This window comes from Bombus pascuorum, chromosome 11 (genome assembly GCF_905332965.1).
Source record: "Bombus pascuorum chromosome 11, iyBomPasc1.1, whole genome shotgun sequence".
NCBI lineage: Eukaryota > Metazoa > Arthropoda > Insecta > Hymenoptera > Apidae > Bombus > Bombus pascuorum.
The window spans coordinates 13,127,726-13,153,426 of record NC_083498.1 but is presented as its reverse complement, the minus strand read 5'-3'; the positions used below and the strand labels follow the sequence as shown (position 1 = coordinate 13,153,426).

Below are 25,701 nucleotides of genomic sequence, written 5' to 3'. Positions count from 1 at the left end.
GGAGATCATTTCGATATCTCTTGCTTACGCTAAAATTCAATGCTTAAGATCGACTGTACTTGTGTCATACCGATATATTCGTGTAGATATTTGCCTTTTGCAAATATTCTCACTCGATACTAATATACATATTTACAAGTACCATGAATTTATTTTCAAATTTGTATGCTTGAATCAACTGTTAGAAAACTAATTGTTATAATCGCGATGTGCAAAAAGACCTATCCTAAACTAATAAATTTGAAAAAAGAATGTTACTACTCGCGGGTATAAAAAATACCCGCGATCGCTATGCTCGCAAAAAATTCTACGTAATACAACCAGTCAGCCGTGTCGATTCGGACCTTTCATCCTACGACATGATCGAGTGACCGGAGGAACAGAAATGCATGCGACTCACCCGTTCGAAGCGGAGAACCAGAGGACGTTACCATGGATGCTGCGCTATCCCAGCGGATATCACCAGGGAGATTAACATCAGGCAGGAAAATCCAACGGTGGAAATAGAGATTCTGAAAAGCCTGTTTCAAAACAAAGCACGATGAATGGTTGCTAATTATTTGAAAATTTCAAGATAATGGAAAACGAAAGTTTATTAAATTGATAACTCTAATAATGACAAAGATTGAAATTCTAACAAACTTCGATAAATATATAAACTGAAACACTAATATAAAAGTTTCAAATCTACATGTTAAGAATTTAATGATTTCTAAAATATGTTAGACGTTTGTTTAGACGTTAGACGTTAATTCCATGTTGAAACATCGACACTCTTTTTATATTAATGAAAGAATAATCTGAGATGACCCTAACCTTCAAACTTTTCAATCAAATTCTACTTCTTAATCGATAATATTCAAAGCAAAATATATAGAATAGATATAAACGAAGTACGATATGTGAAGATACTTACGTTCTTGGCTTTCGAGCCACCGTTAGATCATTTCCAAAGAACACGAACAAGCTGAAGCTGTATCTGTAACAAAACGTAAAATGCATTTAACATCGTTAATAATAACGAACTCGGAACTTTTCGAACATTTTTAGCTTTTTAAATTACCGATCGTTTTTATTTTCTAATTAACGATAATTCGAACAAAATATAGAAAATTGAACAAATTGAAATACTATACGTAAAACTACTTACGTTCTTGAGCTCCTGGAGAGGCCCCAATCCTCTTGAGAGATGCACCGACTGTAATACCGAAAACCAGTGTTCAAAAAGAACACATATGTAAAAAAAGAAAAATAAAAAAACTACGTTACGTGATTATTTGGTTGAATTTGATCAAAACTATGGTGATTTGAAAATAATGAAAAAATCTTTTGCGTAACAAACACCGATTCTACAAACCGCATTGCGCGCGATCGCAAATATTCTCCGGAAATAAAATCGTATAATGGCGGGCTGACTATATTTTACAAGGTGGAGGGGGGGCGGGGGAGGGAGCGTAAAAGAAGCGAAATATCGTTTCGGTATTTTTCTTCTTTTCCCTATCGAACGTTTATTTAGAATATTCTCTTGTTCTTCTACGCTTAAAAGATTATTATCAAGAAACTGGAATAAGTGTGAAAAATATTAGTTGAGAGTTATAGGATATTTCTCGATATCGAACAAATGCTTACGAACACCGTGAATGCAATGCGATCATTTGCGAGAATTATACCGTGAATATTCGTTATCAGAGTATGAAATATACACTCCACTAACACACTATGATCGCGCGTTATAAATATTCGAAAATATTTGCAAGAATTAAAAAATTCACAACTAAATATTCTTTAAAGAATACTGGACAAACGCGCGCGAAACGTTGCTTTGAAGCATTTGAGCCTACTAGCGCGCCACCTCTATGAAAAAAATATAAGCTACGAATTTGCAAGTATATGACGTTAACTGTAGCAAATTCACATAATATAGCAAAAAATTTGAATTCTATAAGTGAATGTTACGATACCTATCGAAATAAGTTAAAGTTATTGTTATTAAGATTTCTATGTTTCAAACTCTGTCTACACGAAGCTGTCGATAGATTATCAAAAATTCTATATCACGAATTACATTGAAACGATGAGATGATTCGTTAAAAATTCGTTTGAAATAAGAGAATAATTTCATACGTTCGAAATAGGACAATTTAATCGCCGTTACTTTCGTCTTAATATTCCAAATAATTAAGGAATTATCTATTATGAAACATGTATCAAATATATTTTCAAATAAATGCTCACTTTATAGGGTCAAAGTCATTTTTAGCAAGTAAAACGGACCCCTGAAAATACGGTTATTTTGTACAACTCGCTAGCTATAAGCACATTTTGTATAATTTGCATTCTATATAATAAGTTGTATTTTATTCGGTACCTAACTGTTCTCGATGTCTTTTATGTCGTGGAGCGTCGTAATCTTGCCGCGAAAACTGTCAATCTTCTCTTGCTACGTAGCCTTCAGGCCGTGGACGCGTTTCTGCATTGCACGCAATGTCTATCCTGTTTTTAGTCAATGGTGGTACTAAATGCTGAATCGATAATGTTACATGCAACATGAAAATAGTAACGGGTACGGGTAACCCTCAAACGTGGGACACGAAACAGCATTGCATGTCACGTCTATTTCGTACCTCGTTTGTGACCATATCTAGCCACCGTACCGCCATCTAAGTAAAAGATGAACTTCACGTTACAGTATCGACACAAAGATACAATGTGTGCATCATACTTCACAATGGCCTTCTTATACATGCACGGAATCTAATAGAATTGTATACGTTCGACTACTTCCTAGTATACATCGTCTGGTGTCGCGTCATTATTTAAAAAAAAAAAGAAAAAAAAGAATGGAGAATGTAGGGAAGATCATCATAGTATGGGGCAGAAAAAGAATCGAAATTCCAGACGTGAACCTGGATGATACCGTTCGCGGTCTGAAAGAACGAATATACAAGGAAACTAACATCCTTCCGGAACGTCAAAAACTTTTGAACCTTCGAACCAAAGGTTATGTTTTGAACTGTTTTCATGACAATCCTTTCCTTCATTTTCCTCTACATAAAATCACATGTATCGTTCGAGATTCGTTGTTAATTTTCAAATAACATTCGTTCAAGCGATTTCTGCTTTGATTTAAAATTATGTCATGTTATGTTAGATTTGACATGTTTGACTGTACGTCGTTTAAAACTCCATCAAGTGTCTATAGAATCTTTCTTTCCACCAGACAAAGCATGTCAAGATGAGGAGATCCTAAGGAACTTGGGCATGAAGCCTGGATTCAAGCTAATGTTGATGGGATCTCGTGAAGAGGACATAGCTAAAGTGTGTCACGCGCCAAAAGACTTACCTGATGTAATTAATGACTTTAAGACTGAAGAGGAAGAGATAGAGATAGAGAATGTTAAGCTGTGCTTGTTTCAAATCCAATGTAGAATCGGTTTGTACAGGTTTGTAGAATTAAATCCATTCAGAGAAGGAAAGAAACTACTGGTGCTCGATATAGACTACACCATTTTCGATCCCAAATCAACAGCGGAAAGTGGTGTGGAATTGATGCGTCCCTTCCTACATCAATTTTTAACCCTGGCTTATCTAAATTATGACATAGTAATTTGGTCAGCGACTAGTATGAAATGGATTAATGAAAAAATGAAAGTGCTCGGTGTTTCCAGCAATCCTTATTACAAAATAGCGTGTCACCTTGACTCCAATGCTATGATCAATGTTCACACATCAAAATATGGTACTATCACGGCAAAACCGCTTGCTATCATTTGGGGAAAATACAAGCAGTTCTCTGCAAAAAATACGATCATGTTCGACGATATCAGAAGGAACTTTATTATGAATCCACAATCGGGATTAAAGATAAAGCCATTCAGACACGCGCACATCACCAGAAGAAAAGACAGGGAATTATTAAAGTTATCTCAATACCTAAAATTAATAGCTAAAGTAGATGATTTTCAGACACTTAATCACAGAAAATGGCAAGAATATATAATCGATAAAACCAAAGAAGAGAAGAAAACTAAGGAAGGAAATGAAGGCAGGACCGAGTAACCGAAATTTTTTTTTCTTTTTTTAAGAATGTTAAATGCTTGTCAAATCTTACGAATTTTTTCATTACACAAACGGATACATTTCAAATATTTCAAGTAAAACCTATCGACCAACCCGCGAGTTCACAGGCAATTATCAAAATTTGTTTGGAAGATGAACACAGTGTATAGGAAGGACATCTTTTAAATATTCTTCCATGAACAATATACGTTGATACGTTGATACGTTGATACGTTGATTAATCGTTAATCGCATATTTTCACACGCTTCTTTGTATTTATGATGTACTTATCAGTTATTGTGAAACATATATAAAATATGTAATCACAGATTATCGAAATAAATCTTGTGTATTTCGAACAGCGAAACTTTTACTTTCCTTTCTAATACAACAGACATTAGTAAGAACACTAAAAATGATTCAAAATAGCGAAACTTTTTATGTAACGCTTTCAGAATCTACTTGTAAGTAGATTCTGAATGATAATAGATAAGTAAGTGTAAGTAATTCAACGTCTCGTACTATGTTATTAAATTATAAAAAAGCGTTGGATTTTATAAGCTTGAATCGATTATTGGAAATTCTTATCAGCTGAAATTTTCGTAACATAATATAACGTTACATATATAGACAAGTAAGTATATATAATTAATATCCTATCCAATCGCCATCTACTCTGATCGAAAATATAGTCGACGAAACCAGTCTATTGTCAGTTTCATATAGTCTCATGTACGAGCAAAATGGCGAAGTGTCCGTCATAGGCGGACTTTCGTTCAGGGAGTTGGCATTCCACATGCTGCGTAGAAATTGCTGTACAGTGAGAAAGTCGGAAGCATGGAATTGTTCCGTACCGACACGCATTTCATTTTTGTGAAAGAGAGGCACAGCCTATGGTGTGACAAGTACACAGGAGAGTTTTCCGCTAAATCGGGTGGGTACATGGTGCTCATTTGACAGGAGCGTATATACATACATTCCTGTCAAGTGTACGATACACGTTGCGATTCTCGGTTCACTGTTCCTATTCAAAACACCTTTGTTTCTTAGCGAAGCGTAATCGAAATGATTTCCCATAATTCTCATTTATGAATTCAATTTCGTAACAGTACTTGATGAAATGGGAGTTTTATATTGGACCATAATTAAATTAACGTTGTTGAAACAATGTAAAGCGATAGAAAACCTTAAAGGCCTTGAAGACTGTTCTACGCGTGAGATGTTACAATAACAACAAATTATGATTTATATAAACATCTGAAAGTCATGGTTTAATTAATCCAATTAAATGTAACATAATAATGCATTACAATATTACGTTTCAAGCCAGGTATTTCTTTGTATTGACATTTTTATGAAATTTTAACAGTTGTAAATTATTTGCAGATTGGGAATGGGCATCTCCAAAAGATTTGGAATGTCTTGGAATATTTTATGGAATTGTAGGGAAAATAGAACAACCATGCGTATTGGAACCTCGTTTAATGTTGATCAAAGAAGTTTCACCAGCTGGAGAGTTATATGGAGGTCATATTATATATAAGGTCAAATCAATCGCATTTTTGCATCTTGGCAGTGAAAATAATGATATTGGACTTTTGCCATGTAAGAAGCATCAGAATTTGCCAAAGAAAAAAAGTCAAGGTGGACTGTTTGATGTGCCGCAGAAGGCAGCCTTTGCCAAAACATGGGGAACTATTAAAAGTGCTACAAACACAATAAAAAATACCACTCAACACGCGGCTGCACTTGCAACATCTCAAGTAGGTTTCCCTATAGATAACTAGAAATAAAGAAATCATATATACGAAGGAAAATGTTTTTGCATTGACAAGAATGTTTGCAGGTAAAATCCACAGTAAGTAAACGAAACATTGTTAAAGACAAGGAGAGATTTGAGAAGAGAATCCTGGAGGAGTTAAATAAAATTTTCACCGAAACCGACTCCTTTTATTTCTGTCAAACTGGTGATATCACAAATAGCTTGCAGAGGCTTTGTGTCACAGACTCACAGTGGAATGAGGAACAACAGAATAAACCACTTTGGCAAAGAGTGGATGATAGATTTTTTTGGAACAAACACATGTTACATGATATAATTAATTTAAAAGTTAGGACCCTTCTAAATTTAATTGGTTTTTGTTAGATATCTATTGTTAAGAAAATATTTCATTTTTGTAGACAGATAAAGCAAACTCATGGATATTACCAGTTATTCAGGGATATGTGCAAATAGAGAAGTGTAAAGTAGAAGTGGGCATCGATGAACAGCCACACCATGAAACCTTCAATTTAGCAATAATATCGAGAAGAAGTAGATTTCGTGCAGGAACAAGGTAGCTATATATTTTTCTTATTTCTTATTATTCCAATGAGTAATTTATTTAGAAATATCTTATCTTTTTACCATTATAAAGATATAAGCGACGTGGTGTGGACGATGAAGGAAAATGCGCAAACTATGTAGAAACAGAGCAATTAGTTTGGTACCATGATCACCAAGTATCCTTTGTCCAAGTACGAGGCAGCGTACCGGTATACTGGTCTCAACCTGGCTATAAATACAAGCCTCCACCGCGAATAGATAGAGGTAACTAACAAGAAATTTCATCTAAATGTTAACAATAATAACTTTCAATCCTCTAGATGAAGCAGAAACGCAGATTGCGTTCGAGAAACACTTTACCGAAGAGCTAGGGTTGTACGGCCCAATTTGTATCATGAATCTTGTAGAACAAACTGGCAAGGAGAAGGTAATTTGGGAAGCCTATAGTAACCATGTACTAAATTATAATCATCCAGATATAACATATACAACTTTCGATTTTCATGAATATTGGTAAGCAGTTAGAAAGATTTGAGCTAGTGAATTATCAAAAATCGTCGCTAATGTTTTCTTTTTTTTTTTTTTATATATATATATATATCTAACACAGTCGGGGGATGCATTTTGAAAATGTGTCTATCCTGGTCAGTGCATTAGCTGCGGTATTGTCAGACATAGGGTACTGTTGGCGCGACAAGCAAGGCACAATATGCATGCAGAAAGGAGTATTTCGGGTGAATTGCATAGATTGTTTAGATAGAACGAATGTGGTGCAAACCGCTTTAGGTAAAGCTGTGATGGAAATGCAGTTTTCAAAGCTAGGACTAATACCGCCGGACGGAACGTTACCGACAAATATCCGACAAACGTTTCAGTTGCTTTGGGCGAATAATGGCGACATTATCAGTAAACAATATGCCGGTACAAACGCCCTCAAGGTTCGTACCTCACGTAGTAAACACGTTGGTTTTACTCTAACCATTACGAATTAACCATAAGCAAAATCTAAAGATGGTTGAACTTCTATGATAGTAGTTTATTTTATTGCTTATAGGGAGATTACACAAGAACAGGGGAAAGAAAGTTTACCGGTTTAATGAAAGATGGCATGAATTCTGCAAACAGGTACATTTGGATCAGAATTATGACATACCACTCGTCACATTGCAATAGAACACCATTCTCATTCACATATCCTACACGATACATCATTTTACGATTATTCGTCCATTATTCAAGATATCTCGCGAACATACAAGCTGTTAGGTGTTGTAATTTCTTAGAACGAATAAAGTCTTACAGGCTATTACTATCGTCGTTAGATATCAATAACACTTAATAATGTCTTCTTTCTCTCTTTCTTTATTTTTTTTTCTTTCTTTCTTTCTTTTTTTTTTTAAGCCAAATCATCGCTTAACTATTGACATATCTTATACGTACATACGATCCTTGACACAATCCTTTCATTTTCCCATAGATATTTTCAGCAACACTTTATGGATGACATGCGTCAAGCGGCGATAGATACCTTGCTAGGGAACCCTATCGATGTTAATCAACTGAACACCGATTGGTCGCACTATTTAGACATCCTTGACAATTGCTGCCTTGAGCTAATACCCGTGAAACCACCAAACATAGAGCTTCAACTTGCTACTTATCCTGACATTCTCTATGCCAGTGCTATGTATGATTTGGCAAGGTTCGTTCTTGGCTGTGGGTTGAAAGTTTTTCGCTCGAGCAATAAATAAATTGTGTTATTTTGAAAACAATAAACCAGTTGTTGCTTTATAAAAAAGAAAAGACGATACAAGACGACATTCAATACTCGGACTGTGACTCCATACGTTATAATCAGTTTGACGTTATGTTGAACATAATTTTCTTTTTTTACTTGCATGGTGGATTGCTTTTCGGTTTATCTTAATAACCCTGAGTGGAACTCCTGCTCCCTTTATGACGGTGTCCTATCATCATTTTTTATTTCAATTCTGTTTTACTTTTTTTTATGTAGCTTCAAAGCAAGTGCTTAGGAGGCCCGTGTACTTTCAGATACTATTTAAACCGCTTCAAGGATGTCTATAGGCAGGCCACGATCGATATGATGTTAGGAAACTCGGTGAACGAAGAAGTATTTCAAGAGCGTACAGAAGAAGAAGATAATGCTGCTACAGCGATTCATGTAAAATTGCTGATAGAGGATTGCAAGAAATTGCTTATACCCGATCCAGAAGTTATTTTAGGCAGTTGGGGTCTCATAGACGCTGACCCTGTGTATGTTAGATGTTCAACTTTCTATTTTTTTCATTTCTTTTTTTTCTTTCTTTTTCATTTTTATAATACATAAGGATTGTTTTCTCTTATAATTTATTCCACTTTAACAGAACTGGTGACTTAACAGAGACAGAAATGGACACTATTCTAATATTAACACGTGATAGTTATTATGTAGCTGATTATGACGATCAAATCGACAAAGTCACAAATTACCAAAGAGTTCCACTCGAAGACATTATACTGATCGAGTTTGGCCAGCCAGAGAGCACTGTCTCCCTTTTTAAAAATAAGCATTTCCACTGCATTAGAATAAATTACAAAATGGCCAACGAATACGGTTACTTTCACATGTTCCGCAGTACAAATTTACGATTTTTTAATAACATGGCTGTTGTTATAAAGACAGAGGAAGAAAGTATAGGTAGGATATAATTTCAAATATGATCTATCATATTCATATCTGGATCTATGGCAATTAATTTTGGCTACTACGTTAATTCGTATATTTCAGAGTCTTTAAGATCAATTTGCGAGGCTATCTCTGTGGCGATGGAGATAGCCGGTTTACCAAAGATTCCTATAGCAATGAACGTCACGTTAGATAGACGAAAGAGTAAAATAGTGAATAGCAGGGGAACCACGGGTCTACTGGACATTTCGTCATTCCCAGAATTGACTAGAAATGTTTCAGAGACACAGTTACTAGCTCTTAAAAGCGCAGGTACGTTTCTAACAAAAGAATCTGACTTTCGAACAATTAATAATTGTTAGTTAAACCATGTCAGATTTCGTTTATAAATATATATTTAAAGTAAACGTTGAAGCAATAACTAGCGATAATTGCAAAATGCGTTATGCAATTGTAGGAACGAAAGCTTTAAGCAACATGACTGAGCAATTTAGCAAACTAAATAAGTTAAGTCATAGCTTCAGCGCTAGGAAACCAATTGACATAGCAAGAAGCATAGGTAGAAGGTCTGAGGCACCTCTGAAGCCGACATTCACCGTTGGGAGTAGAGACATCTCGGGCAATGTGCAAGGGAAACGTAGCAGTGGCAGTAGCAGTAGCGACGACGAGGACATTGACGTTCCTCCTGTTCCTTTAGAAAAGCCAGAAAATTTCAGTCACAATAAGAATCTAATGGAGGCGTATACTCCATCTATTGGTATCATAATGGGTGTTAAAAACACGGACGTAGTGGAGCCTCGTGAGAATAACGAAGACCAAGATTTTTCGATACGACCTAATAAATTCTCTGAACAGAGTTCCGATAAGGAAGCCTTACGCGTGCCAGAATCTGGCTCTGGTACCAGTACCGTTAGTGCTTCTCCTCAAAAGACGCCTGAAATAACTATACAAAATGTAACCGAGGACAAAGAAAGGATGCTGCCACCATTAACATTGAATCTGTCCAAAAACATCAGTCATTCGACTGGAGAGGTTGATAGTAAGCTGACACTCGGTAATATAAATGGAAGCAAATTGCAGACTGAGAATAGATTGCAGGATAAAAAAAGGTCCACGTCTGAGCAAGATTTAAGTCTAAATATTACATCTTCTCAGAGTGAGTCCGCTTTGAAGTCAATGAAGACTAACATAATAAACGCAGCCAGTCCTGTGGCATCTACTTCCAAAGATATCTTGTCACCTTTCTCAAAATTCGCTAAAGGTGTGCAGACTTTAGGGGCAAATTTGGATCCTAGGAAGCTAAAGACAGGACAGGTAGGATTACAGAGAAATCTCTCGGATCATCACGTAGAACAGCAACGAAAATTGCAAGAGAGATGGGGTACATGTCAATCCAAGCTAATAGCTTTATAACTTTTCGGACATAGTTCGAAGTCTGAATGTCTAGTAGCGAGTAAACAATTAAAACCCACATAATTTAGAGACACTTTTGCATAAAGGATTTTTAAATAATCATTTTGTTACTTTTTAGCATCTTTTAATTCAGAGAATCGGTTCGAACATCTCGGTGCGCGTGTCTGAATATTTTTCATTATATCTTAAACTCTCAATTATCGCCATCCTGCAAATAAATGCTTCGTGCAAAAGAAACATGAGACGATTAATCGATAAGATACTCTCTATATAATCTTACTCGTGGAGAAACTTACAAATTACTTTCCAGAGTACAATGTGGTCAATATTTAATCCGCATCAAGTCTATTTGTGCGTATCTACTTACAAACAAATTTTCTATTACTCTCTACATCGATGAAAGCCTACACGAACTGATTGTTACCTATTTTCAATATGCTTCCGGCGTATTTATACGAAATTTTAATCGCGACAGCCTTTTTATGGATTTTACCAAACGACTCCTAGTATTGCATTTAGACATTAGAGATTGTGAATTTATCAAAAGGAAAAAAAAAAAGAAAAAAAAAAAAGAAAAAAAAAGAAAAAGAAAAAAAAAGGGGGAAAAAGGAAAAGAAAAAAGAAGAAGAAAAAAGGAAAAGACACACGTACGTGCTTATACAATGAAATTTAATCCCAGCATTCTTTGAAGCCTTAACGCCTGCTGCATAAACAAATTTTTTAATGGTTTTATTTATTTGTAATATATGTCGTAGACTTTCGGTTTTCTAAATTTCCGGAGCCACGCGTGCAAACGACGTTTGTGTGACGACTTGTAAACATTCGTAAACCGAAAATCTGTTTATGCAGTAAGTTAAATGAAGAAGCTTTGTAGTCAATTATGTACATATATACGAAGAATTACTTAAAATTAGCAGTTTAATGAAACAACGTTGCGATTGCTGATTAAAATGTAACAGTGAGATGAATTTGGCAAAGATGATTTTTCCGAAGATATATATATATATATATGATGTGCAGAAAACTAGTAATTATTGATTGTTATAAAGTCTAGACGTAGACATTCGACCGACGATAACAGTGGGTAAATTCTTAGAATTCCAAATATGATTAAGTTCGAGAATTATTTTGGATATAGAAAGGAAAGGAAAAAGTGCTTTGTTGGTGATCCGTTTCTTTTTTTTCCTCTGTATATAATTTCATAACAATTGAAACATACAAGTCGTTCCAGGAAAAAGGAACAATCATAGTATTTATATACATGCACATTTGCAGTATTATGTATATTACATTTAATAAATAATAGGAAGGAGAGTTGCATATATGGATATGGATATGTAGACGATAAAAAAAAAAGAAAAAAAGCAGGTACACGTTGTTATTTAATACTAATCTATGTACGACGATATATATATATATATATATATATATATATATATATATATATATATTATATGTATATATAGTCCAAATAACACGAGTTACAAATCTAGGTGGCTATTTCTTTCTGTGTACATACGAGTAATTCAATTTAGTGTAACAATATCCTGTAAACATGTATTCATAGTTGCACTGACACGTTAGTAGAAGTATTACAAGGTAAGAGTTTTTCTAGTGAATGTTTTTTCCCAACTGTAAACGGATAGTCTGTGATATATAATCTGGCAGAATGAACACAGCCTAAGATGATTAAAGGAAAGAAAGAAAAAAGAGAAAGAAAAGAGAAACAGAAAGAAAAGCGTGAAAATATAAGGATGTGTCGATTCTGTAGATTCTTTAGAGATGCTTTAAAACGAATATAAAAGACAAAACTGTTTTCACTCGTTCTAACAAAATTCAACACGCGAATCATATTCTGATTTATTAATTCCAGGTATATATACATAGACCAGTTTATTTTTAATATAATTTTAACGATTAACGAGATATTTATTTATCGATACAGTATTAGAAAGAAAAGAATTACCGAAGGAAATGGAAAATTTATATATTTTTTTGTTCCCTTTTTCGTATTAATACGTATATACCTATGGTCCAATTGAGATTAGACATTCAAATATTGTAATATAATATATTATTATCTGTATTTTTATGACAGGACATTACAAACGATCATGACAAAACAACGCACGAAGATATTTATATAGCCTGTAGAGGCTTAAATTGCCTTATGTATATGTAACACATACATATAAACGTATACAGAATATTTTGTTTAACTAAAAAGGCTAGAATGTCTCACGAAGGATTAAAGTTATCAGAAAATTGTTTTAGCAAAATTGGGCATTCTATGGTGCAAATTACATTTTTACATGTGGAGTAGTGGGCGAGGTTTTAAGGACAACTTCATTTTTTTGAATGGTACCGTATATTTCGTAATACATTAATCGATCCATCTCGGAATTTCCTATAAGAAAAGTATTAGCTTACTTACGTTGAAAAACTATTAATTCATAAGATGTTCAGGGGATGTTGATATTAATTTGTAAAAATTAACGTATGAGAGGCGAGGAGAAACGAAATACCTTTTTATGAGGAATGTCGAGATTAATGTATTATTAAAAAATGTATAGTTCTATTTGAAACAGCGAGGTTGACTTTAAAATATTTCACATTACTCGATGTGCAAAAGATAATTTGCACCATATGCTGTTCCCCTTCGAACCAAGTAACCTTTGCTAAAACTTGTTTTTGATAACTTTAACCCCTCGTGAGATATTCTACCATCTTCGGTTGAACGAAACAGCCTGTATGTGTGTGCGTGTATGTGATACAGCAAACACCATAGCAATTGTAGGAAAAATGTTATAATAAAATATAAATAACTCGAACTAACGCCTTTTTATTCCACTTAAAGTGAAACTATTTTAAGTATTCAAAAAATATTTTTTTAAATATATTATGATTCGTTAAGCTATAATTTTCGTTTAAACTCTGTTCCTAATGTTAATTTATAATTTATATGAAAATCATTCAGCAATTAAATTATTAGGTGACATACAACGGCCATGTATACTTGATATCTTATTCCACGTCGAATGAAATAATTTTTCTATTTAAAATAAAACAATTTCTCCCTAATTTTATACGTACTTTGAGGTAGTAGTAATGTATTCTGCATTAATCCAGACAATCCGGGTTCTTCTTTTAATCCAACTGTTACGATCAATTCTCCAAAAAGTGAAGATTCATCGCATATACTACTAGCGATCATCAGCCGAATTCATTTGAACTATTCGCGAAAGACGCTGCGTTTAAAATAGTTTTGATAATCGAAAGCGGCACTCGAATTGAGTCGACAATCGATTAACTTCGTGTTGCTGTTGCTATGCAAACCACATGGTGTATTTTGTTTTCACGTGAGCAAATGCTTCGCGCATGGTTCATGAGATGACAACCCTTGCAAATAAATATTTTATTGTGTAGTAAATAAGTATTTACGCAGGCAAGCATGGTCAATCTTTCCTCTTATAACAGATATTGACGCGAACAAACGTTTTTAAATTGTTCCGCAACTGTAATTTTGATAAACATCGAGCATGGAATGCTTTTGGTCCGATTTGAGTAAACATCCTCAATGTCCACACGGTGATTTTTCGTTAAGATTCCTTATATTATAAAGTAATAGCGCAAAATCGTAGAAAAAATATTTTTATAATATTGTACTATGATATTCTGTTTATGCAGGACCAACTTTATTATTTGGCACACATGAAAATGGCAAATTGGAGAAGTTTTATGTATGTGCAGCTTGCCGCGAGAGAAAGATGTGTAAGTTTTACTTAAAAGAGGGTGAAAAATTAACAAAACATCAAGCGGCTAAATGGGAACAAGAGAGGAAACAGTTTATGTCTCGTTATCATCACAGGCAATTATATGTACGTCTTAATGATATAATGTCGGTGCCGCCTGAGAGCAGATGTTACTGCTATACTTGTGAACAATTGATATGTAAAACTGAGAAGGATACGATGAACAAACACAAAAATCATGATATAAGAGAAGGTCTTACAGATTATCAGATAAGGCATCCGACAGAAATTTTAAAACCATTAGAAAATTCTAGGCAAGAAGCTCAGTATTTCTTCACAAAACAATCGACAGAGGACATAGCAAATATACTTGTGAAATTAGGGGCGAAGCAAATTCTTTGTATCGGTACTCCGAAAATTCATGAATATATTCTAGAAAATCACGAGGACACAATGTCCACACTTTTATTGGATTTTGATGGAAGATTCGTAAGTTTGTTAAGAAATTTATCAAATTAAGGCAGTAACGTTTAAACAAACTGTATAAGCTTAATACTGTGTTCTTCTTTTTCATTTTTTCTTTCTTTCTTTTTTATTTTTTTTTTCTTTACTTGCAGCATAATTTTTTTGGACCGCTCAATTATTGCTGGTATAATCTGTTGAATAATCATTTTTTTAATGAAACCGCTGTCCATGTGTTTAAAGACTTTCTTATGCAAGGTGGGGGAAAGGGCACGTACTTGGTATGCGATCCACCATTTGGTAGTAGGGTGGAACCAATGTCTTGGACTATAAAAAGAATCTCTGATCTTCATAAAAAATGGAATAACATAGAGGATGAAGAGAATTGTTTAAGAATTATGTTCATATTTCCATATTTTATGGAATCTATAATGAAACAAAAGAGTAATCCACCTGGTGTACCAGGAGGTCTGAAGGACCTGAAAATGACCGATTACAAAGTATCTTATGATAATCATCCGTTATTTATAACGGACTCCAATACCACAAAGTCACCGTCGCCTATTAGAATTTTTACAAATGTACCGTTAAACTTGGTTGAACTTCCAAAATCGAACGGTTATAGATATTGCAAAAAATGTCAGAAGTGGGTTGCTAAGGAGAATAAGCATTGTAAAAAATGCCAAGAGTGTACCTCGAAAAATGGCCTCACGTATAAACACTGTGATATATGCAAACGATGTGTAAAACCTTATTGGAAGCATTGCGTAACATGTAAAAGATGTGTCGTAACGAAACATCTATGTGGCCAAAAGCCGAAAGTCACCGGAAAATGTTTAAAGTGTAACGAAGCTGGTATGTAATTTTTATTTTTGTAACGAACGTAATGGAATCGTATATAAGACTTGTTTTATTATTTGTAGGTCATACTGAGATAGAATGTGATACGAGTGAAGAAATTCATCCAGACACAGTGGCGGAGACTAAGAAAGTTAAAAAACGCAAGGCTAGTGACGAAAATGAGGCGATCAACGACGTTAAAAAGAAGAAGGTGAACGATTCGCGTGAATCCGGAGAAGAGAAGGAAGAACCAATAATTGAAAATATTAAAAAAGCAGCGAAAAGTTCGGAGAAAAAAGAAACGAAGAGAAAAGTAACAACGGAGTTTAAAGTAAAAGCTTCGAAGAAGTCTCAACTGTTGAAGATGGATAAAAAGATTAAAAAGTTACAGAATAAGCCAAACGGCGTTGTAAGTAGAAAGAAAAGAACAAAGAAACAACAAACAGTACGATTATCATAAACGGAAGTTAAAAATCATATTCTCTGTATTGTACATAAGATTTCTTATTGATGTAATATATGTGCATATACACTTTAATAAAAGAAACTTGTTCAAGAAAATATATGTGCTTATACGACTTGTTTGTATGATTTTTTTAATGATCCGAGCAGATCATATAACCGAAGGGAGGCTATGAGCTACATTATGATATTGCAATTACAAATAATGTTCGAGATACATCGTTTCTACGATAATCTTTTGAACTTGAGTATAATACTATACTATAAGTATAATACTTTTGGTAAAAAGGTTCGGTTTATTTCTGTCGGAATCGAATATAATTCATGATTTTTATGATTTTTAACTAATATATTTGTTTGATAAATTTTCAATTAGAAATCGACTTTCGCGGGATTGGTATTTGGCATCGAACAATACAACTGAAACGCTCAGTTACCATTGGCTGGAAGTCAAAAAATGGCTGCCCCCTTGACACGTACTTCTTGGTCCGTTTTAAAAAGAAATCAGTTCCAGTATAAACAACTCTTAACAATTTCGTTTGTGGATCGTTTTACACAATACAAACATTCGTACACGCAAGACCAGAAGTCTCGAATTTCTGACAAAACAATTAGAAATGTCTTGTTTTACACCATTTTCTTCTCCGGTTTTGGTTATATTTTGTACAAATGGAAGGAGGATTGCCAGAACCGACTCAGCAACCTGATAAATCCGATGTTCACGATACATGCTAAACCAGTTTCTTGGGATGGAAATAATAATAGAAGTAGGTATAATTTTATAGCTGACGTGGTTGAGAAATCAGCTCCTGCGGTAGTGTACATTGAAATCCAAAACAACAGAAGGTAAATGCAGATTTCAATCTGTAAGAAGATAACTGTAACATAAGTAATCGTAATTTCCAGTAATCATTAATGAGAAAATAGATTTGATTTCCAAACAGGTAAACCGTTCAATATAAGCAATGGATCTGGTTTCATCGTTGAATCAGATGGTTTGATATTGACAAATGCTCATGTTGTTACTGCTAAGCCTAATACAACCGTCAAGGTAACTGTTACGATATATCGAATAGTTATTGTTGTATTACAGGGATTAATATCGTACGTGTTCTTTCAGAAATTTTCATGCAATCTATTTCGCAGGTACGCCTTTACGATGGAACTACTTATACCGGCGTCGTGGAAGACATCGATGTCCACAGCGATCTTGCAACTGTGCGAATTAACAAGGTTTATATATCTTCTATACGATAAAGAAATGATAAAAAAAAACGATAAGTGTATGTAATTTATAATATTTTGACATCGCGATTGTCGATTTTTTGTACAGAAGAACTTACCGGTAATGAGGCTGGGTTCTTCTACGAATCTTAGGCCAGGAGAATTTGTAGTGGCTATTGGATCTCCGTTAGCTTTAAGTAACACAATAACGAGTGGTGTAATAAGCAGCGTAAGCAGGCATAGCCAAGAACTTGGCCTTCTTAACAAACAGATGGCTTATATACAAACAGATGCGGCGATCACTGTTAGTTTTTCATCAGCATCGCAATTTCTATGAAATATTTTCGTATTAAAAATGTTGTGCTTCAGTTTGGCAATTCAGGTGGTCCATTGGTTAATTTAGATGCAGAAGCGATTGGTATAAATGCAATGAAGGTGACGTCCGGTATTTCTTTTGCGATACCCATAGACTATGCTAAAGATTTTTTGAAAAAAGCAGAAATGCGCAGGAAAGGCAAAGGTATGTAATACTGGACAATAGAAAAGCGCGAAATAGAAATATTTAAGACGAAAATTCTAAAACGAAATCATACTATATTAGGTACACAATTTGCCTCGGAGAAACCAAAAACTCAATATATCGGGGTTACAATGCTCACCCTCACCCCGGATCTTTTCTACGAATTGCAAAAAAAATTGAAAGGAATTCCACACAACATCAGATATGGAGTTCTGATTTATAAAGTCATCGTAGGGTCGCCAGCACACTTGTATGTTTAAAAAAATCATTACTCTCGTTGCACTCGTTGTATCGTTAAGAATAACTATTCTATATAGAAAGAACATATGTTTGTGTAAAAATTTCAGGGGAGGTTTACAAGCTGGTGATATCGTGACGCATGTGAATGACGAGGAAGTGGAATCGTCCGCCAGTATCTACAAAGCCATAGAATCGTCCAGAATCTTGAGAATGACTGTGATCAGAGGCCTAGAAGTGTTACATCTGCGAATCGAGCCGGAAGAAATTTAAATTATGCATCTAGTAGTACAATTTATTGAAACTAAAATTGAAACAGAACTGCTTCCTCTAAATATGTCGTTGATGTTCTTTCTAGAATTACTTTCATTTCTTTAATTTTGTATCTATGTACCATACAGTATCGCTGCATTATTGCTTCGAACGAGCCGCGATCATCTATCCAATAATAAAATAAACAATATTTGACAAGATTTATTTCAATCGGCAGAGTTACCGACAGGCCGATTATTTTAAAAAAATAATTTTTTTAACTTCATATTTTCTAGTTGTCACGAAGACTGATGCCGCGACTGTCTTCTGCGTACGTGTACATGCGTTTGTACGCCGGGTGTGGTCCATTAGTATTATGTTTATGTTGTTTACGACATCAGTCGACCTCCGCAAATATGTGACCGGATCTCGAAGAGCGTAGCGTAGGCGTGGTCCGAGTAACTTTTAGTACTTATAACTTTTAACGTTTTATAACTTTTTTTTTTTTTTTTTTTTTTTTGGAAACGTTATACTGGCCGCAGCCAGTCTTGTTGGAATTCTTAACTACGTTCGCACTGTTGTAACATCATATAGGCGTTGCATTAGTCATCATGTTTATATATACATATATAATTCTCTCAGAAACAATAAGAACAAGCAACTTTTGAAATATTTGTAAATTAATAACGATTAACGAATAGGATTGAAAAGTGAAAAGTTTTGTACTGGAAATTTGTATAAAATCATATATAGGGTATCAATGATTTGGTAAAATAAGTAGAGTGGAATATTTCAATAAAATTACTTTAAAAGTTGTTCCGTTGAGATGTACATGTATTTATGCATGGTCCTTTGCCGAGTAGATTGTATTATAAGAAGAACGGGTAAGAAGAAACGAACGAGTAGTTGTTTTAGCGATACACGAGATACAATACAGTTCTTCCGGTAATTACAATAATATAAAATCTTTAAATTTCTATGTGCTCGAATGTTCTATATTTGAACATATTTTCTACTTTTCAGCCACCTTTTGATAAACAAAATTGACGATAAATAAATTGACGTACCAAGCTCTACCTTGCGTTAGTTTCTATTTTGGTTCGAGCGTCTACCTACGATCACTACGCTTCTACATCGTTCCACTATTTTTCCTCGTTTATCTTCCTTTCGCCAGATAGTTGGAGTTTCTCGCGTACACAGGTATCTTATCCTCCGATTGTTCACGATTTTGCCGAATGTGGCTCGCCTACGCGGGAACGTTGTCACTTTCTACGTGCTTGCTTGGCGATTCTCGGTAGCTGGGGAACAAACGGCCACGAAGACGAACGAGGCTCGATATCGGGGGGCTCTACAGCGACAGAGCGACGACCAGCATCGCCTACGACTCGATGAAGTTTCATGCTGATTTTCCATCGAAAACGGTCACCAACAGCGAGAAATTTCCTTGGGAGACCTGGTACGCCGAGAGACGTACAAGAGAGCAGGCTTTGTTTCAGGTCTGATACAGATTGAACCGTTCTTAATCGAAAATGTTCTCTTTAATTAACAATTGAAACAAGATTGAGATTTTATCGTTTTCTTCGTTTAATTAAAAATATTTAATTATTATTTTGAAACAGCCTGTATAACGTAACTTTACTTGGAACGTAAGATACACGTGGGACTTGAAATACCTCGAGACACTTCAAAAAACGAAGAAATTAGCGGAGTAATTAAGAGGATTGGAGAAGGCGATTACCATCGATTACTAACGATTTAGCGAGAAAAAAGTTGAAAATTCGTTGAAAATTAGGTTTTCTACCACTCTTAAAGCTGTCGATCTTTCTATAAATCGATCTTCCTATAAACTTCCTATAAACTGTACAACTACTTAAAGCTACTACTATGCATCTTCGAACTGGAAAAAACAGATGAAAAGGTCAAGGAAAAGGTCGTACTACGCAGAGTCCGAGACTCGGGGATGCATTTCTGCAACTTGGCTGCAATTGCAATCCGCTACAGCAAAAGCACAACGAAGCATTCTACTTGCCTTTGCTGCGTGTCGTCGTTGACACTGACAAATAATTTCTCGGACACGTTGTTGCCATTACGCTTCAGAGCCAGGATGCTCGCGATACGCAGCGGTACAGGACAATCGGGGCTCGTTCGATCATTTGTCCGGCCACGTCCGGGTCATTGTGAGTAGTAGCCTTGGCACGGCGACTTTATCGCGACAAGGGAGGATTCTCGGATAGCCGGGGAAAAGGCTGCGGTAGCCGAACAATTTTATCCTGCTGTAAGATAGCAGGACCAAGGATGGTCGAGTTGTCGATGGCCGAGAACGAAAGACGATAGCCATCGAGAAACGTAATCGCGCGTCCTATTACGTTTGGAAATCTATCGATTCGAGAATGAATCATAAACTAGCTTGTATACGTACTTGATGAAACTTAAAAAAGAGTACTCTACTCATCATAGCGTTGGATTAAGATAAGTCCAAGAATAGGTAAAAGTGTGATCTAACACTCGCGCAAGAATTAAAATATAATATACAGCTAAATATTGACTTTTCCTTTAACGCTTCTCTTGGAAGTTTTCTAGATAAAATGTTGTTTTCCTGCTTGCGGTATGTACATGTTTGCGTCACCTCCACTTTTCTTTTTCAATTTCTTTCATACAATTTTTGTACTTTGCTTGCCGATAGTTTTACTCTTAAAGAAAGATCTCAAACAAATTCCATTCTTTTCGACAAACAATCGAGCAAAGCATCGGTATCCGCAGTCTCCGGTATTCCATTACAGAAAACGCGGATCTAGTCCTTGGCCGAAGCGGCGAGAAAACGAGACGCGAGCAAATAAACGGGCAATTGATACAGAAGAGGAAGAAGAAGAAGAAGGAGGAGGAGAAGAAGAAGAAGAAGAAGAAGAAGCGGAGGGCGTGGCGAAAGATGCCGGATTCCGGATCGAGGGATTCGGTGAACGGATCCGCCTGTCCTTCGACGATTCCGCTGGTTCCTGGTTCGAAGACACCGTCGCGCCGCGCCGACTCGGTGTTTTCCCCTCTGCCGTGTATATAAGTCAAAACCAGATCGGAAGCAAGGTGCACAGCCCGAACAGTCCCTCGTCGAGCAAGGAGGTTCGCACAGGGAATACGTCAACCGATCGCAAGATGCAATCACTGGTAAGTGACACCCTCTTATTATCTTCTAATCTTTCGTTAGGCGAATGATCTATTAAGTTATTATTAATTCGATGGATTAGGTAGATCGGATTAATCAGGTGATTAAATACGAGAGCGTTGAAATTTTCAAAAGAGAGGCTCGAGGATAGAGAATGGTTTTTTTTTTTACGAGGGTTGAGCTGGTTTGTTATTGGGAAATTGTATTATTTGGATTTTTGTCGAGAGTTACGGTAATTGGGTATCGTAATACGAAGATCAACGACGCGAGGATAGAGGTTGTAGCTTTTCGCTTCTGATATCTTTCTTTTCATTCGTTGAATAGGGGTGGAACATGCTTTTAGATATCAGATCGTTGATATGAGGACAACGTTGTAGAAATTCTGATTTCTGTTATCAACTGGCTATTGTCCCTGACTACTTATTATCCCTTAGTTATTGATACTTTTTCTTTTTTTTTTTTTAACGATCAGTACTTAGTTATCGAGTAGATTTAATTCTTTTTTTTTTTTTTTTGTCTAATCGCAGTTGCTTGTTAGACGTTTAAAGCAGATAAACGTTAAAATTCGTCCGGTAGGTAACGCTAATTCTCAGATTTTCCTTATCACCGGTGAAAATTCTCTTCGCTTATGAAACAGCAATTTTCAAATCTTCCGGAATCCTGTTATATGTTACATAATCCTGTTAACGGATGGGCAATTATAATACGATAGTACGTATATCCGAACTGTCAACTATAAAAATAAGTAATAAGACTTGCAGTCTTGCAGCAAGTTAATTCGACTAAACGGACTGCTATGTCTTTTTGTAATTAAACCAAACTCGAACACCTATTAGAACGCGAGTATTCGTACTGGCCACGATCGATGCGATATTTTACGTTGTTGAAAGTCAAACGACCGCTGTCGTTGTGTACGATACGTTGTGAATCTCTAGAATATTCTAGATATTTTCAGTTGCCGATACAAAATAATTTCGAGAAATTTGAATTGTCGTACGTTAGTGGAAAGAGCGATAAAATTCAGCTGCGAGTAATCGAACGTTAATAAAATATTCCGATTTTCTACGCTGATCATTCACCGTTTTCCTTTCAGATTCCGTTGTTGCTGGCTCTGAGCCTAGCTTCAGCAGTACGTCTGAACCTGGTCCCGTACGCGTACTTGTCCAGCCCTGTGCCCGTGTTCAATCATTTCCAGAACACGAGGACAGGTGAACATGCTTACAGCTACGCTGGTGGGCCATCCGCGAAAGAAGAGATCAAAGACGCCGATGGAATTCTCCGTGGTTCCTACAGCTATGTGGACGCCAATGGAATTCTTCAATCAGCCTTCTACGTCGCCGATGAGAAAGGATTCCGTGTAGCCGCGACGAATATTCCGTCGGATGAAAATTCTAACAGCGAAACGACTGGCATCGTCCTCGCCGGGAGCGCAGGCGAAGCATCTTGGACGTTCAGTCGCAGAAGACGTCGCAGCTTGGAGGATTCGAACGTGGATTCTAATGAAAATAATGGAAATCGGAACGGGCAATCTGAGAATTTTGATAAGGATAAGGGTAAGTATGGCGCGCAAGATTCGCCACAGATCGTGTCGCAACCTCTGTTGTTGAGCAACGACATTCCGCTGGCGACCTCGCATCAGAGTCAAGTTCAAGTGCACAGCAGCGCGCGATTGGACGTGGCGGAAGGCGAGGCCAAGGCGAAACCGGTTGACCTGCAGCCGATCCTGCCGGTGCAGACCATATTGGAAGGGTTGCCGGTGCTCGCTCGCGCGCCTACCTATCACGAGAATCGCATAGAATTGCACAAGCAGTTGGGAATCGAGGGGCCCAGTCCCAAAGACGCGGTTAAGATAAATCCAGAGCCATTGACCATCGTCCGATCTTCCCCGCCGGCTAATTACATTGCTTCTACCATCGTCCCTAGGGGAACTGTTGCTGCGGTGCCCGTCATCGCCGAGCAAGCTATACCTGTTATCCCAGCTGTTGAAATTGGCACCTCGTCCGTAACCACGTCCATCTCTAGTCACGGTGTCAGTCAGATTCATGGACCATGGAAAATCACCGACGAAGATGTAGCTATCCCTGGTATTCCAAGCGTCGTTGCTAAAGAAAGTATTCCCGTAGCCGTGGAGAAGAAGAACGTACCGATTACTACTGCTGGAATCGTTAAAGAGGCTGTTCCCGTGATACCAACTGCCAAGGAAGCTGATCTGGCTACAGCTACGGTTACTACATCCGTTTTCAGTCATGGGATCAGTCAGATTCATGGCGATTCCAAGGTGAAAATCGAACCTGCGTGGCTAGTTAAGGCTACACCCATTGCTCAGCTTCATCCCGTTGTCAATGTACCGATTTATTCGAAACGAATAGATCCGCGAAACGAGTAGAAATTAAATGGGTCGTCGGTGCTGGCGAGCAGAAAGCGAGAGTGTCTTTTTACATTTTGTCGCCTTTTCGCTCTACTTAGCGTCGGGAATCGCTTCAACGATCGATCGTTCTTCGCGCTTGACGATAAAAGTGATTTCTCGTTCTTGCTTTCTGATTCTTCGCATCCCTTGTCTATCCGTTTTTCGAACGAGCTTATATCGCAATTTGGACATGTTTCACATCGAATTGGAAAGTTTTCCAGTTCCAAACGTTTTGTATCTCTGAGTTAAAGAAAAAGAAAATGAAAAAAGGAAAAAATGGCTTTTTTATCTTTCTACTGCCGACAGAAATCTCAAGAGGGAAACGAAATATTCGGATATTTAGATAAAATTCAACGAGCTGTTGAATAACCAGCCTGTTATACGTATATGAAATTATACGATTGTCTCGTTAACGAGTTAACGATCGGCCGATCGAACGACGAAAATTAAGACTCGATCGAAATATAAACTCGGGAAATATAAACGCGAGAGACTAGCCTGATATAAGATATAAAGCTGGCTTAAACTTATACATTATATATTATATATTATATATTATAGTGAACGTGTAGACCAACTGATAAATTATCGCAGCCTGCAAAACATGTCGTCGACCGATTAGAAAATAGCAGCGGATTATCGCGTTTGCTTGTTTTTAGCGTATCGAATCAGGAAGGATTCCCTGGACGGCGCGGCGCGGCGCGGCGCGGCGCGGTGATGAAAACGTAATGGCGCGTTTGTCACGGTCACCGTTGTTCACCGTGGGAAATGCGCCGTATACCCTTGGCCTTGAACGCTATTCAGCTTCCCATTATCCGGAATATATTACAGCATTAAAGCAGCGCGCGTGTCCAATGAAACGTCGGATTAGCCCCGGCTATCTACGAACGTCTTCCCAGTCCCTTTCTTCCTAGTTTCTCGATGAGTTTCATGCACCGTTTTCCATCCAGTCGTTGCAGGATAGGAAGAGACAGACGAGAGACTATTATCCAACATATTTTTATATTAAATATTAACGTTTTGTGTAACCTTATCAAGTAAGGTTTATCAAGTTAGAGAAAGTAGGATCGAAATCGGAAAACAGCGAAAGGTAGAAACGGTCAAGTGCAATTTACTTTGGCACTTTCCATCCCTCGTGTCACTTTATCGCGTTTTTAATAAACTTGTAGCAGTGTTACTTATCAGTCTGACTTTTCAGATGTCTGACCGCGTATCGTCGTAGTCGCTTGTTCGTTCCATTTCACGTTTACACTTTGTACATGTTAGAGGTTAGACGCGAGAGATTTACATTTGTCGAATTACATCTCGGCTCTCGATTACTTGCTGCGCGGCTATCTAAAGAAACGGCGAGGGAAGAACTTGACGAAAACATTGGCGCAAAAGTTCGAACAGCGTGTAATAGATGTTATCCGCGAGGCTCGTACACTTGACAATACCGTTATAAAATGGAAAAGTTATTTTCGAAGGAGCGATAGCGGAGGAGAGGGTCGAGCCGATGGAAAAAAGCCGAAGAATCCGGATCACCTTCCAGCCAAGTCAAGTGCACGGTCAGGGTGAAGGAACTCGAGCCAGATGAGCGGCGCGATTAGAAGCGGCTCAACGTATCTCTCGATACGCGTCGCGGTTGTCCGCGCGCGCGTGGGCGTTTCGCCACTCGTGACGAACGAGCTTCATTTTCCGATAATTCTCACATCCTTCGATCTTGTTTTTATCAATTCTATTTTTTTATTCTATACAGCTCTCTTGCTATACATTTTACATATTTCATCGGCATATTTATCAACACGTTGTTAATAGGCCGACATACATAATACAACTTGATATACGAACTTGCAGAAATGTAAATTGTTTTACATTTTTCGACCGATTCGTCGTTAAATTATCCCAAGCAAGTTATGTCGTA

General features: G+C 36.7%; 5 protein-coding genes across 8 annotated transcripts; all 5 read left to right on the top strand.

Moving 5' to 3' along the window:
• The first annotated feature begins 2,611 nt into the window (after nucleotides 1-2,611).
• LOC132912018 (ubiquitin-like domain-containing CTD phosphatase 1) lies at nucleotides 2,612-4,419 on the top strand. Of its 2 annotated transcripts, none has more exons than XM_060969103.1 (2): nucleotides 2,612-3,000; nucleotides 3,221-4,419. In XM_060969103.1, exons 1-2 carry the CDS (start codon nucleotides 2,841-2,843, stop codon nucleotides 4,057-4,059), a joined length of 999 nt encoding a protein of 332 aa, XP_060825086.1. In that variant the 5' UTR covers nucleotides 2,612-2,840; the 3' UTR covers nucleotides 4,060-4,419. The 2 variants fall into 2 exon arrangements, with proteins under 2 accessions (XP_060825086.1, XP_060825087.1); XM_060969104.1 differs by lacking the exon at nucleotides 2,612-3,000 and adding an exon at nucleotides 3,007-3,146.
• Nucleotides 4,420-4,755: 336 nt separating this feature from the next.
• On the top strand, nucleotides 4,756-13,316 carry LOC132912014 (phosphatidylinositide phosphatase SAC2). Of its 2 annotated transcripts, XM_060969096.1 has the most exons (13): nucleotides 4,756-4,994; nucleotides 5,447-5,823; nucleotides 5,907-6,170; nucleotides 6,242-6,396; nucleotides 6,478-6,650; nucleotides 6,707-6,899; nucleotides 6,997-7,324; nucleotides 7,441-7,511; nucleotides 7,864-8,088; nucleotides 8,439-8,660; nucleotides 8,771-9,084; nucleotides 9,175-9,384; nucleotides 9,530-13,316. In XM_060969096.1, exons 1-13 carry the CDS (start codon nucleotides 4,898-4,900, stop codon nucleotides 10,483-10,485), a joined length of 3,585 nt encoding a protein of 1,194 aa, XP_060825079.1. In that variant the 5' UTR covers nucleotides 4,756-4,897; the 3' UTR covers nucleotides 10,486-13,316. The 2 variants fall into 2 exon arrangements, with proteins under 2 accessions (XP_060825079.1, XP_060825080.1); XM_060969097.1 differs by lacking the exon at nucleotides 7,864-8,088 and having other exon boundaries at nucleotides 4,758-4,994.
• Nucleotides 13,317-13,798: 482 nt separating this feature from the next.
• On the top strand, nucleotides 13,799-16,102 carry LOC132912016 (rRNA N6-adenosine-methyltransferase ZCCHC4). 2 transcript variants are annotated; one of them, XM_060969101.1, is made up of 4 exons: nucleotides 13,799-14,106; nucleotides 14,173-14,726; nucleotides 14,855-15,554; nucleotides 15,623-16,102. In XM_060969101.1, the coding sequence occupies exons 2-4, from the start codon at nucleotides 14,253-14,255 to the stop codon at nucleotides 15,997-15,999; spliced, it is 1,551 nt and encodes a 516-aa protein (XP_060825084.1). In that variant the 5' UTR covers nucleotides 13,799-14,106; nucleotides 14,173-14,252; the 3' UTR covers nucleotides 16,000-16,102. The 2 variants fall into 2 exon arrangements, with proteins under 2 accessions (XP_060825084.1, XP_060825083.1); XM_060969100.1 differs by having other exon boundaries at nucleotides 13,800-14,073.
• A 336-nt stretch (nucleotides 16,103-16,438) lies between these two features.
• LOC132912017 (serine protease HTRA2, mitochondrial) lies at nucleotides 16,439-18,465 on the top strand. The gene is made up of 7 exons (XM_060969102.1): nucleotides 16,439-16,847; nucleotides 16,929-17,052; nucleotides 17,148-17,234; nucleotides 17,335-17,529; nucleotides 17,595-17,745; nucleotides 17,827-17,995; nucleotides 18,093-18,465. The coding sequence occupies exons 1-7, from the start codon at nucleotides 16,459-16,461 to the stop codon at nucleotides 18,253-18,255; spliced, it is 1,278 nt and encodes a 425-aa protein (XP_060825085.1). The 5' UTR covers nucleotides 16,439-16,458; the 3' UTR covers nucleotides 18,256-18,465.
• Nucleotides 18,466-20,800: 2,335 nt separating this feature from the next.
• LOC132912015 (uncharacterized) lies at nucleotides 20,801-23,795 on the top strand. The gene is made up of 2 exons (XM_060969098.1): nucleotides 20,801-21,393; nucleotides 22,485-23,795. The coding sequence occupies exons 1-2, from the start codon at nucleotides 20,842-20,844 to the stop codon at nucleotides 23,775-23,777; spliced, it is 1,845 nt and encodes a 614-aa protein (XP_060825081.1). The 5' UTR covers nucleotides 20,801-20,841; the 3' UTR covers nucleotides 23,778-23,795.
• Nucleotides 23,796-25,701: the final 1,906 nt, after the last annotated feature.